Source organism: Atractosteus spatula, chromosome 4 (assembly GCF_055471065.1).
Source record: "Atractosteus spatula isolate fAtrSpa1 chromosome 4, fAtrSpa1.hap1, whole genome shotgun sequence".
NCBI lineage: Eukaryota > Metazoa > Chordata > Actinopteri > Semionotiformes > Lepisosteidae > Atractosteus > Atractosteus spatula.
The window spans coordinates 17,025,203-17,036,283 of NC_142709.1; the positions used below are offsets into that span (position 1 = coordinate 17,025,203).

General features: G+C 41.6%; 1 protein-coding gene across 1 annotated transcript; it reads left to right on the forward strand.

Moving 5' to 3' along the window:
- The first annotated feature begins 1,061 nt into the window (after window positions 1-1,061).
- On the forward strand, window positions 1,062-9,540 carry hpxa (hemopexin a). Its single transcript, XM_088914356.1, has 10 exons — window positions 1,062-1,194; window positions 2,041-2,075; window positions 2,568-2,792; window positions 3,262-3,419; window positions 3,942-4,095; window positions 5,256-5,468; window positions 5,838-5,942; window positions 6,821-6,951; window positions 7,740-7,887; window positions 8,935-9,540. Exons 1-10 carry the CDS (start codon window positions 1,130-1,132, stop codon window positions 9,159-9,161), a joined length of 1,461 nt encoding a protein of 486 aa, XP_088770482.1. The 5' UTR covers window positions 1,062-1,129; the 3' UTR covers window positions 9,162-9,540.
- Window positions 9,541-11,081: the final 1,541 nt, after the last annotated feature.

Here is an 11,081-nt window from a genome sequence, read left to right on the forward strand (position 1 = left end):
ATAAGACTGTTATTAACATTTCGGCTCCACGGCCGAAACGTTGTGTTTTCTTTCTTCTTTTTTTCAGCATGGAATAAACCTATTACTTGTTCCTTTGCAGCCTACGCATGCTGACGCAGCTCCCCACCTGAACTACTACAGCCTACACCTGCTGCGACCCACTATGTCTTCCTCCAAATCTTTTTCTAGATCTCTTCGTCAAACCTTTTCTTCCTCCCTGGGCCACTTGCCTGCTTCTCTCACTAAACCAGCATTCAGTCTCTTCACAGCTATCTGTTCCAAGACCAGGCTTTCTAACCACCTTCTATTCCTTTACAGATGTCGTCGACATAATATTATCCCTAAAGGATTTCGCCTGAAATTTAATACCTTTTCTTTTGACTCTGATACCACCCAGAGTAACACTCTGAGACAGCACACCTGAAGAAGGCTCCACGGCCGAAAGGTTGTGTTTTCTTTCTTCTTTTTTTCAGCATGGAATAAACCTATTGCTTGTTCCTTTGCAGCCTACGCATGCTGACGCAGCTACCCACCTGAACTATTATTAAATAGTTATTTTTTCCCAAAGTGACATACTTTTGAAACCTGTTTACAAGGCCTGGCATGTCTCTGAAGCAATCAAGATGATGCACCTTCCTGGATTTGAACTCACAACCTTCTCATTACCGGTACCAGCAAACAGAACCCTTCCAGAAAGTCTCATCTTACAAAGACATTAAGGACCCAGGTTTCGGTGGAGCGTTGCAGGCTCTTCAGCCATTGTGAAAATGGTGCCTGCTGAGACGATGACCTGCTTATCTCAAAAAAAGGAGAGACAAAGGCTCCCTGATGAACAAATCTAAATCAGATTGTGTTGAGCTTGTGTCCATGCCATTGGTAGTCCATTACCTTGAACATTGTTTTACCCCTCCAGAGTTCATGATGAAGCCCCTTTTTGTGTAAACTAAAAGAAGGGAGGGTGTTTGTTTTAGTGCTATGCCAGGTTTGTGAAATCACCCTCTGTACAAACTCTCACAGACACCCCCCCCTCCACCCAGCGCTCACTATAAAAACTCACTTTTGCGCAGTCACTGCACCTTCTCCTGAGATCTGCTCTCTACCTCCAGCAGCTCCCAGAGCCCTGCACATCATGAGACTCCTGTTGCAGGCACTGTGTCTGTGCTTGGCCCTGGCCTCCTCCCTGGCTGCGCCACCGTAAGTATTACTTTACTACAGCCCCTCTGCAGATTTACTAGGATACAAAGTGAAGATTCCCTTGCAGAACCTCATTTTGTCCCATATCTATGTGGCACATGGGCACTGTGAATCTACACTAACTCCCTCTGTTCTGGTCACTCCAGAGACCAAGATTTAATTAGAAAGCAAAATCGGCTAAACTGCAAGTCTGAGTGCCACAAAACATTCTAGTTTTCTTGGGACTTTGTACTGCTCAGTGGAAAATGTGTGCATGAAATGTTGACTTTAAATTGCAGCATTTTATTTTGTATTTTTAAATAAATCAACAAGTATTTTTAACAAATAAGATCATGTAGCGCATGTACTGTAGTATAGACTTGTATAGAAAGAGCAGAGAAGTAAGTAGGAATTTTTTATTGAAGCGAACAACGTTCTCTTCAGTATATTAGACTTCTCATTTGTCTCAAATGTTTAGGCAGATTCAATATTTCTGAGAATACATTTCTAAAAAGAGAAACGAGTATGGATCACAAATGTGCAATTATGCAAACCATGTATCAGTTTTAGCAATAAAGGTAAAAGGTACTCAGAGTGAATATTGTGCGAAGGGGAGGCAAGGGCCTACAGGTAGCTAACAGTGAATAATGTCATGATTGATCCAGTTGGAAGACTCTCTCTTGGGGGTCCTCTTCTGTCATGGTTGAATTTAGGTTATGAATAGGAAAGCCCTGCTGCAGAACCCCCTTGAGTAATTTTTGTAATGAGAACTGTTTTCAGTATCTCTGTTGCTGTATCACAAAAAAAAAACTCAGGGTGCATAGTATCAAACTCACTACATAATACGATTATTTTCTTTCTGCACAGGCCATTCTATGGGGGAGCAGATGGTGTCTTTTCAGGTTAGTACATCCTGATGGTGTTTAAGCCTCTAGTTCACACAACAGAACAGCACTGACATCTTCCTTCATTCATTACAAATTCAAAACTGTTTTTTTTTTCATAATACACTGGTGCATTGTTTCTTTTTTTGCAAATCATTACAGTAAATGTTTACAAAGAGGTTGTAAAAAGAAGGTTGCTTGTCTAATAATCTGAACTTGGATTAAACTGTGATGTGCATTATGAATAACATGCTGGCTATGTCCTCATTGTGCTGACTGGTGGGCACTTTTGTTTTTTTTTAAATACCTTTCTTGAAAAGGCTCTGACATGTCTAAGATAAGTAACTGTCATGGTTGAATTTAGATTCTGCCTAAATTGCCTTTTGATCATAACTTTGATATGACATATTTTGGTACTGCTAATTTTGTACAGTTTGTGGTTTATTTTGAATTGAGATTAAGGTGTTGCCTAAATAAATTAATATTAATAAACAAATTCAATTTCCTCAGATCACAATGAGGATCACCATCCAGGAAAGCCAGGAGTTCACCAGGGTGCCCACCATGATGGCCACCATGGTCCTCCCCATGATGACCACCATGGGCCGCCCCATGATGACCACCACGGGCCCCACAGTGACCACCACAAGAACGACAAGCATCCAGATCGCTGTGCAGGGATAGAGTTTGATGCCATCACCCCGGACGAGAAAGGAAACACTTTCTTCTTCAAAGGTGATTCAATCATTCGGTTGCCACTGGGGGAAGACAGGGCATGTAGTCACTTTGCTCCTGTTATGCACACTAATTTACAGAGATAAGAGGGACAACTGTACAGTACTTTAACAATTTTTAGTTATAACAGAATTTTAATTTTGTTCCATGACTCATCTGAAGGACAAAGAAGAAGGCACAATAATATGTTCCCCTAGTCTTAGTAGGTGAGTGCCATGTATTGACTAAGTTTCAGCGACCCAGTCTCCCTGCCCTAAACAATTGTCAAGTCCAGGACAGCCACAGCTTTGTCATGCTGTTTAAGTTCTAAGTGTCCCGGCTGTGAAGCGTTGAGAGTTTAATTTCCCCACAAATCACATGGATGTGATTCTACAAGGATCAGAGCATGTTATCAGTGCTCTAAGGTCTGTGGTGTGAGTAAGTACGCACTACCAGTTAATACTGACCCTTTGGGTTTTTGCTCCCTCAGGTGACCACATGTGGAAGGGATTCACTGGCAAAGCCCAGTTCCTCAATGAGTCCTTCCATGAGTTAGATGACCATCATCACCTTGACCATATCGATGCTGCTTTCAGGATGCATGATGAAGAGGACCCTGAAGACCATGACCACATTTTCTTCTTTCTGGTATGGAGCTTTTACTCACACAGAATAGAAACAAGAAGCCAAAACATAGACTTATCTCTTTCTTGCATATCTAGATTTATACTCTGACAGACGGCAGTGTCAGTTTCTCGCTGTGTAAAAAATGGGATAAGTCTCTATTTTAATACAGACTTTACAGGGACAAGTGAACCTCTTACCACTCAAAAGTGTCTGAACATGTTTTGCTTGAATATTAAGGAAAGAAACATTTTTTAAATGTTGCCTAATGTTTTTCCTATTTGTCCCGAAATTATTATGTACAAAACAATGAAATTATATAATATGGATTAAAGAATCACATAAGATCTGTGAGTATGCTTTTCAAAGATGTCCTACAAGTTAAAATTAAAATTCTGTAACATGAGGTGTTTTACAGAGAAGCTTGGGAATTGAGTATGGTGGAACTACTGTTTTATGATTATGCCTTTCAATTAATTCTTTCAAAGTTTTATTGTAATATTTTGCCATCACTGAAATTGTTGTTTTTCCTCACTTCTCCTGTAGAATGACAAGGTCTACAGTTACTATAACCACACTCTGGAAGCTGGCTTCCCAAAAGATATTCATGATGAATTCCCTGGAATTCCCAATGACCTGGATGCAGCTGTGGAGTGCCCCAAGGGGGAATGCCAAACAAACTCTGTGCTCTTCTTCAAAGGTACAAGCAGGATGCTCCAAATCAATGTTTTGTATTTACAGCTTTGGGATACAGACAAAGGCCAAAGGTGGCCTGAAAAAATGATAAAAAAGATAAAAGTGGCAGCAAGCCTGTCATATCAAAGACATATCAATGTGGGTGGCAAGCAAGGACAAAGGGGTTGGGAAAAGAATCTTAAAACATTTAGCATCCAGATTTCAGTGTTGTATACAGATTACAAAAAGATGGGATCAGGGTCTCAGAGGTGGCAAGTGAATGTAGCTTAGTAATTACAAATAAAGCAAAGTACTGATGCCTGGGTTTTCATAAGAGGTTAAATTATTATGCCCTGCAAGTCAGGACAGGCCATTAGCAACAATTCAAACCTGGAGCTGTAAAACGTCAGGCGGTATTAACAATATATTTCTAAAATTACACTAAGATTTTTAGCTAAGGCACTGCCATAAGCCTCTCGTTAGATTTTACTTTGCGCACGCACTAAAGTAATGTAAAGCAGTGTAGTATCTTACAGTGAAATCATAGCAAAGCAAAACATTACTCAAGCTGGAAAGCCATGGTGAGGTAAAATAAATGCAGTGCCATGCCCTAGTAAACTCTCTAATGAGGTCCCCAGAGGTAGGCACTAAGGTATCTCTTTGAGTGAAAGTCTTTAAAACCTGAAACCTTTATTTAACCAGGTAAGTTGCTTGACAAATTCTTATTTATAAATGGCATGGAGACCTTAATTCTCACCCTAACCATTCACACAGCAAGGCATTCACACAGGGTTATTAAACGATCTTTTTGAAAAGGGAGGGGTGTTTTTATCCTGCTGTCCTGGGTAAATTGTCCTTCAGGCTTAAACATTCTGGTCTCCCTAAATTTACCTCTTAACTCAACTGGTGAAGCAAATCTTAATTCTCTCCCACATCCAAAGTATTGTGGATGAGGTACCAGGAGACCCTGAAGCCTTCAAGATTTATCTTAGCCATTATGGAATTAAAGTGTCTATGTGCATTAACTGGCTAAGACTCTACACTGTAAAGACTATATAACGTAACATCTTGAAAGATTGTTATATTCTCAATATTCTCTTTACAGAAGCTCCACTGTACAGGACTCTGAGCTGGAAAGCTGGAATGTCAGTCATCGGTTGTTATTGTCTCTTCTCCACCTTCCAGGATCACATGTGTATCACCATGACCTGAAGACCCACACTGTCAAGGAGAAAAACTGGCCCCACTTGGGCAACTGCACAGCAGCCTTCCGCTGGCTGGAGCGCTACTACTGCTTCCACGGCCACAGCTTCACGAAATTCAACCCTGTGACTGGAGAGGTAAAAGGAGATTATCCCAAGGATGCCCGGAATTACTTCATGCAATGCCCTGGCTTCGGTAAGCACAAAAAGGGAAAGACGGATATTTGACAAAACCTGGATGCTTTATCTAGTTAGAGTAGTGCCCATTGGATTGCTTCAGAATTAAGCTTTATAAGACGTACAGTATACATTATATAAGGCATTAAGGATATGACTAATATTCCAGTGCTTTTAATACACTAAGCAATATCTCCTGTCCAGGGTCAGCCACAGGCTGTCTTCAGCAGTTTAAACTTCAATTAATGTTGAATTAAGTTATTTCCTAATATGTGATTTTGCATTTAAGTTTGGCAGTGCCCTTCAGAAACCTAAACCTTCCTCAGTACCACATGCTGATGAATGTTTGCATGTCAGGCTTCATGGTGCTCTATTGTCTGGACTGCAGGGCATGGAAAGAATGACACTAAGAGGGACCACATTGAACGTTGCAGCAAACTGCCCTTCGACGAATTCACTTCTGATGACGAGGGAAGATCCTACGCCTTCCGAGGTGGGAGATTCAGGCCTAGTCCTTCTGTGCTCATGTGCTTGTACTTTCTCCTGGTGTGGTTTTTGAGAAGCTCAGGAAAGACCTTCACGTACTGTTGAGCACTGTTCTCCACTCCATTCCCTTTGTTTCAGCGAATTGCACAAGCTTCATGGAGATACCCTGTGAGACCTGCAGTGAGCTGTGTGGGGTCTCCATGTGGAATGAAAGGGTGATTTGTAAAGCAGGATCCCTCGTAGCAGTATGAGCATGTACAGTAGAGTGTGTACACATCAGGAGACCTGTCTCTTCAGCAGCATGAAAGTGGTAAAGGGGAGGTCATTCTTGGCCAAGCACCACAGTCATTTTAGAGAGCAACAGATTTTCATGTAAAGGTTTGTGTCCCAGGGATAGGGACCAAAAAGGACTTGATTTAAGCAGGAGGTGACATGTTTCATGTGTTCAATAGGCAGAGTGCTCTGTACCTTGATAGATAGATAGATCTGTAGATAGATAGAAGTCATCTCTCACTGAATGGCATCATGCTAGAATGCCTTAAATTAAAAAAAAAGAATATTGCATATTTTAGACTCAAATTGCTGTTTTGAAGTTTGTTTTGTTTTATAAAAATGTGAGCGGTCTTTTGGCTAGGCCTCGGCTAACATGGTATTGAATAGAAAACATTACAAAGACCTCGAGTAGCGTGTTTAAGGTCACACCTCGATAAACAGAAAACCACGGTAAACACTTTCTTTTCTCACTGAGTGACTGATGCTTGAGACAGTTTACCCGCCGAGGGGGTGAGAGAGGCAGGTGTACTTGGAATCTGTTAATACTTTTGCAGAACTGGCTCTGATTTCCTGGATCTTCTCTTCCTAACCTGCCTGTATTGCCCCTTCTAGGAGCTTATTTCCTGCGCCTTGACACCGCCCGTGACGGCTGGCACGCCTGGCCCATTGACAGCGCCTGGAAGGAGGTGCACAGCGACGTGGATGCTGTGTTTTCCTGGGATCACAAACTCTACATTATTAAGGTAAAGGGAGGCAAGAGAGGTTTCAGTCCACATCAGCCCCTACACTGAAGTGTTTGTGCATAGATTTCAACATATTCATTATTAACTTAAAAATAGTTCTCCAGGAGCAGTCTAAAACCTTGTTTTTAAAGTTCAGGGCAAGGGTTCGTGTTAGGATTGAGTACGGAAGTTACTATGAGGTGGTAGAAATGATACAGATAACTCGGGAGCTGCAGGTGTTCCTGGAAAGTTTTAAGGGGGCGTTTTGAGGCTATGCTTTTAAACGTTTCATGGTAAACAAGCTGGAGTTTGGAGGTGAGCATATTCTAGGTGACTTTGTTTGCATTTAGGATAGTCTACAGTGTTTAAACTGTACATACAGTACGACTAGCACCGCGGCACATAGTGATAATTTCAGATGGAAACTAGAGACCTAATTGGAATTGTATGTCTTAAAAAATTAAAAACAAATGAGTAAAATAATAATAATTCTACTATTTACCAGAAAGGAAATTACATTTACATGATGCTGAACATACATTATTTTTACATGATGGTTAATGAGTGAAATGCACAGTTTCAGACTGTATTTTGTCTAACATTTATTTTAGTTTCCAAGTTTTTATTGTGGATCATCTTATGATTGATATTTATGTTTTACAGTACAGAAGTGATGACTCAGGGTGGGAAGTCGTAGTCATCCATGTTAGTCAGGTTGTTCTATGTGGGAAGCTGGCGTTATGAATTTCTCCACAGGTGCTGTAACATTCTGAAGATACAGACCTTGGTTTCTGAACTCTGTTTTGCAGGATGGGAAAGTTTACATTTACAAGACCGGCCAGCATTATACTCTTGTAGAGGGGTACCCCAAAACGTTGAAGGAAGAATTGGGGGTGGAGGGAGAAGTGGATGCTGCTTTCGTCTGTGCAAAGGAACATGTGGTGCACATCATTCAAGGTGAGCTCAAAACTGCTTCCCCAAACTGCCCCAAACCCAAGGTTTAATATTTAGTGAAAATACCAACAACCATCAACATGAATGCGTTGTACTGTGAATTAATGGTCTCCCATTGCATTTTGGACCCTGAACATTTCAGATCACTTTCAGTACATTAGTTGTTCTCTGAAAGCACTGACACAACTGAGGAAGGAGATCACATGCAATTGTTTTGATAAGAAAATAGAAGGCTTTCTTATTGTATCATGACAATGTTAGCTCTCACACTTAAAGAAAATGCTCCACAGAAATAAAAAATAACAAAAAAACATCTTTGTTTTCTATTACATTCAGCATAGGTTAGGAAACATTGATTTGAAAAGGTATCAGGACAAGCCAATAACAGTTTTAATCATCTAAAGTCATTTCTGATCAAATGAAATATTTTGCAGAACAAAATGACCTTTAAATTAAATACATTTAGGTCAAAACTCTTGATTGATCCATCATTTACAAGTGTTTGAAAGTTTAAGAAATTATTGATCAAGAGTGGTGAATAAAACTAACTGGGCCTGGACCTTCAGGTTACTTTTAAAAGATCCCCCTTAATTAAATTGGTAACGTAATTTTTCACTTCTCTGCTTGCTCTCCTGCAGATATTCCTTTGTACAGTAGGTCTTGATCCAACAAATCTCACTAACTGCATGTAAAAGGCTCTGTACACTAGAGGGAGACAGTGTTTAACTGTTTGACAGGCTCAGGGGCTTTTGATTTCTGAACTGCACATTACTCATAAACACTGTTCAGCAACAGAAAATGCAAGATACTAGCTTCTGCAACACCCCAAACATCCCACCCCAAAACAAAGGAAAAACACACAAGCACCAAACTTTTGAAAGTGCAGTGGAAACATAATTGTAAACTGAATATCAGTCTCTAGAGAGACATAGTGAACACAGATAATAAATTGTTTTTTTTCACAGTGAGGTAAGATAGGATAGCAGGTTTCAGGATGGTTCACCTTCTGAAACTCATTGCACTGTTTCTACCTCTAACCTTTGCTTGCAGGGAGCAAGATGCTAGATGTGGACCTGACTGCAACACCTCGCACTGTGGTTAAGGAATGGACTCTACCATACAAGCACATTGACGGGGCCATGTGTGGGGCTGACAAAGTGAGGGTCTTCGTGGGGCCGGAGTATTTTGAGTACGAAAGCCCCCAGCTGCTGGCTGTCGGAAGAATAAAGCCACCACCCCACAAAATATCTGTAGATCTGCTGAAATGTGAAGACTAGAGTGCAGCACCAGGAGGCCAGTGGAGGAGCAGTACCCCAGGAAACACACGGGCTAGCAGAGAGCATGACCGACCCTACGGCCTGTTGGCAGACGAGATACCCCAGAGGCTTTGCCACACTTCCTCAGCCCCTAGGTTCACCAGACGTCATGACCACACTGCTACCTCTCTTCTCTGCCGAAGACTTTCCCAGCTGATCCCTGTCCTTGCCATTCTCTTGCCTTGGGCTCTCTCCATCCCCATTTCACAGAGCTTTACCAAAGTGGGGCTGAAGGTTCAAAACTACTGACTGGCTGGGGTTATGGGGGTTAACCATAGGACACCTACTCTGCTGTACTGCACAACCCTCACTTGAAATAAACAACAACAACAAAGTTAAACCCCTGGATTTGTGTATCTGTTGTGTATTGTAACAGTGTTGGTTTACCACTCTGCCTTTTCACGGGCAGGAGGGTCAACATCTCGAGATGAGGTAGAGAGCTGGTACGTAGTCACTTAAATTAAATCAAATCCCATGAGCTAGGACGAGCAGCAAGGTTCTAAACAATAATAGAACTTTCTCTAAAGGGTCTTTAGCGATATAAGGGTTTTTAATAGCTTTGCAGCCAGTGCCGTAAGTCTAGGGCGAACCCAGGGGAATCGCGTTAGAATGTAATATAGGGCTTCTAATTAGGAACCCAGGTGGTGCTGATATACTGTACATTCTCACGCGGTAGTTAGGACACGAGAATAGATCAGAGGGCTGTCTTGGTGGTGTTAGGGGCCCTCTAGTGGTGAATAGGGGGAGATCACAGTACAGTACTGTATGTTTCCTTAGGTTTGCACTTCATTCAAAACATTGGATTATGGCGAGGAGAAAACTCCACATCCTCACACAGGGTTACGAGAACAGATTACCTACTGTAATCTGATTAGCTACTGTAGCGGAGCTAGTCTGGGCACGGTGAAGTCATCGCCCTCCTTGCGCGTAGCAGGGACCTCAGCCGCCCTTGTTGCGTTACGCCGAAGACCTGGGTTCGCGCCCGGGTATTGCGGGACGAACCGGCGGGGCGGAACGGCGAGGGCACAAGCCTGCACGGAACCGCGACGGTCACACTACCTCTGCAGCGTACAAGGCTTTAGTTGTACTGTGGTCTTTCCTTTCCTCATCCCACATTGATCTGCTCCACTACATTTGTGAACCATTGCTCTAGAGAAGAAATCTATAGTAATGGACTGCTGATTTCTTCAAGTAGATGTCATAGCAATGATGTCAATGCTTCTAAATGATGACAGATGAAAGTGGGTTGTTCATTTTGGTTTCCTGAAAGTTAAAATAAATGCAACAGCTAGTAATTAGGTTAGAAGCCAAATGCAAACACAGGACCAGTTTTGACTGTCCTGTCCCCTGATGTGGAGAGTGCTGGAAAAGCCGGAGCCCACTGGTGAGGGTGTTCTGGTCTCTACAGCTATGTTCTTTTAAGAGGGTCCCATGAGTAACCAGCACACATGTACACAACAGGAGCACAAAATTAAAAGACATCTCCCAGATTGCTGTGATCTACTGTAGATGTCAAGTGACGTTTTTAATTTTAAACCTACCAGTTATTCTGCAGAAAGGACCTTTTGACAAAGTGCCCCTTTCAGTTCAATGCACATTTGTTTTAAGAAAGATCTGTTCTTCTCTGTTTTGTAACATTACACACCTCCTGAGCTTCACAGTGTACAGGATATACACATTAATTTACCTCAAATATTTCTTCATTTTTTCATTAATAGAACCTCCTAGAAACTGCCAGTAAACCTTTAACCATGGTTTTTACCAGGTTCATTTTATATACAGTAGATCTGCTGTAATTACTTGCATTAAAGATTGATTCAATATCTTACACAGCAGTTACCAAAGACAAATACTGTAGCTTAAATATCAGCATTAGAACAA

Excerpts from the sequence above, each read along its gene's own strand:
- hpxa (XM_088914356.1), top strand. The coding sequence starts at position 1,130 with ATGAGACTCCTGTTGCAGGCACTGTGTCTGTGCTTGGCCCTGGCCTCC. Across the intron at positions 4,096-5,255 it reads CTCTGTGCTCTTCTTCAAAG|GATCACATGTGTATCACCAT; the intron begins GTACAAGCAGGA and ends TCCACCTTCCAG. Across the intron at positions 7,888-8,934 it reads TGTGGTGCACATCATTCAAG|GGAGCAAGATGCTAGATGTG; the intron begins GTGAGCTCAAAA and ends CTTTGCTTGCAG.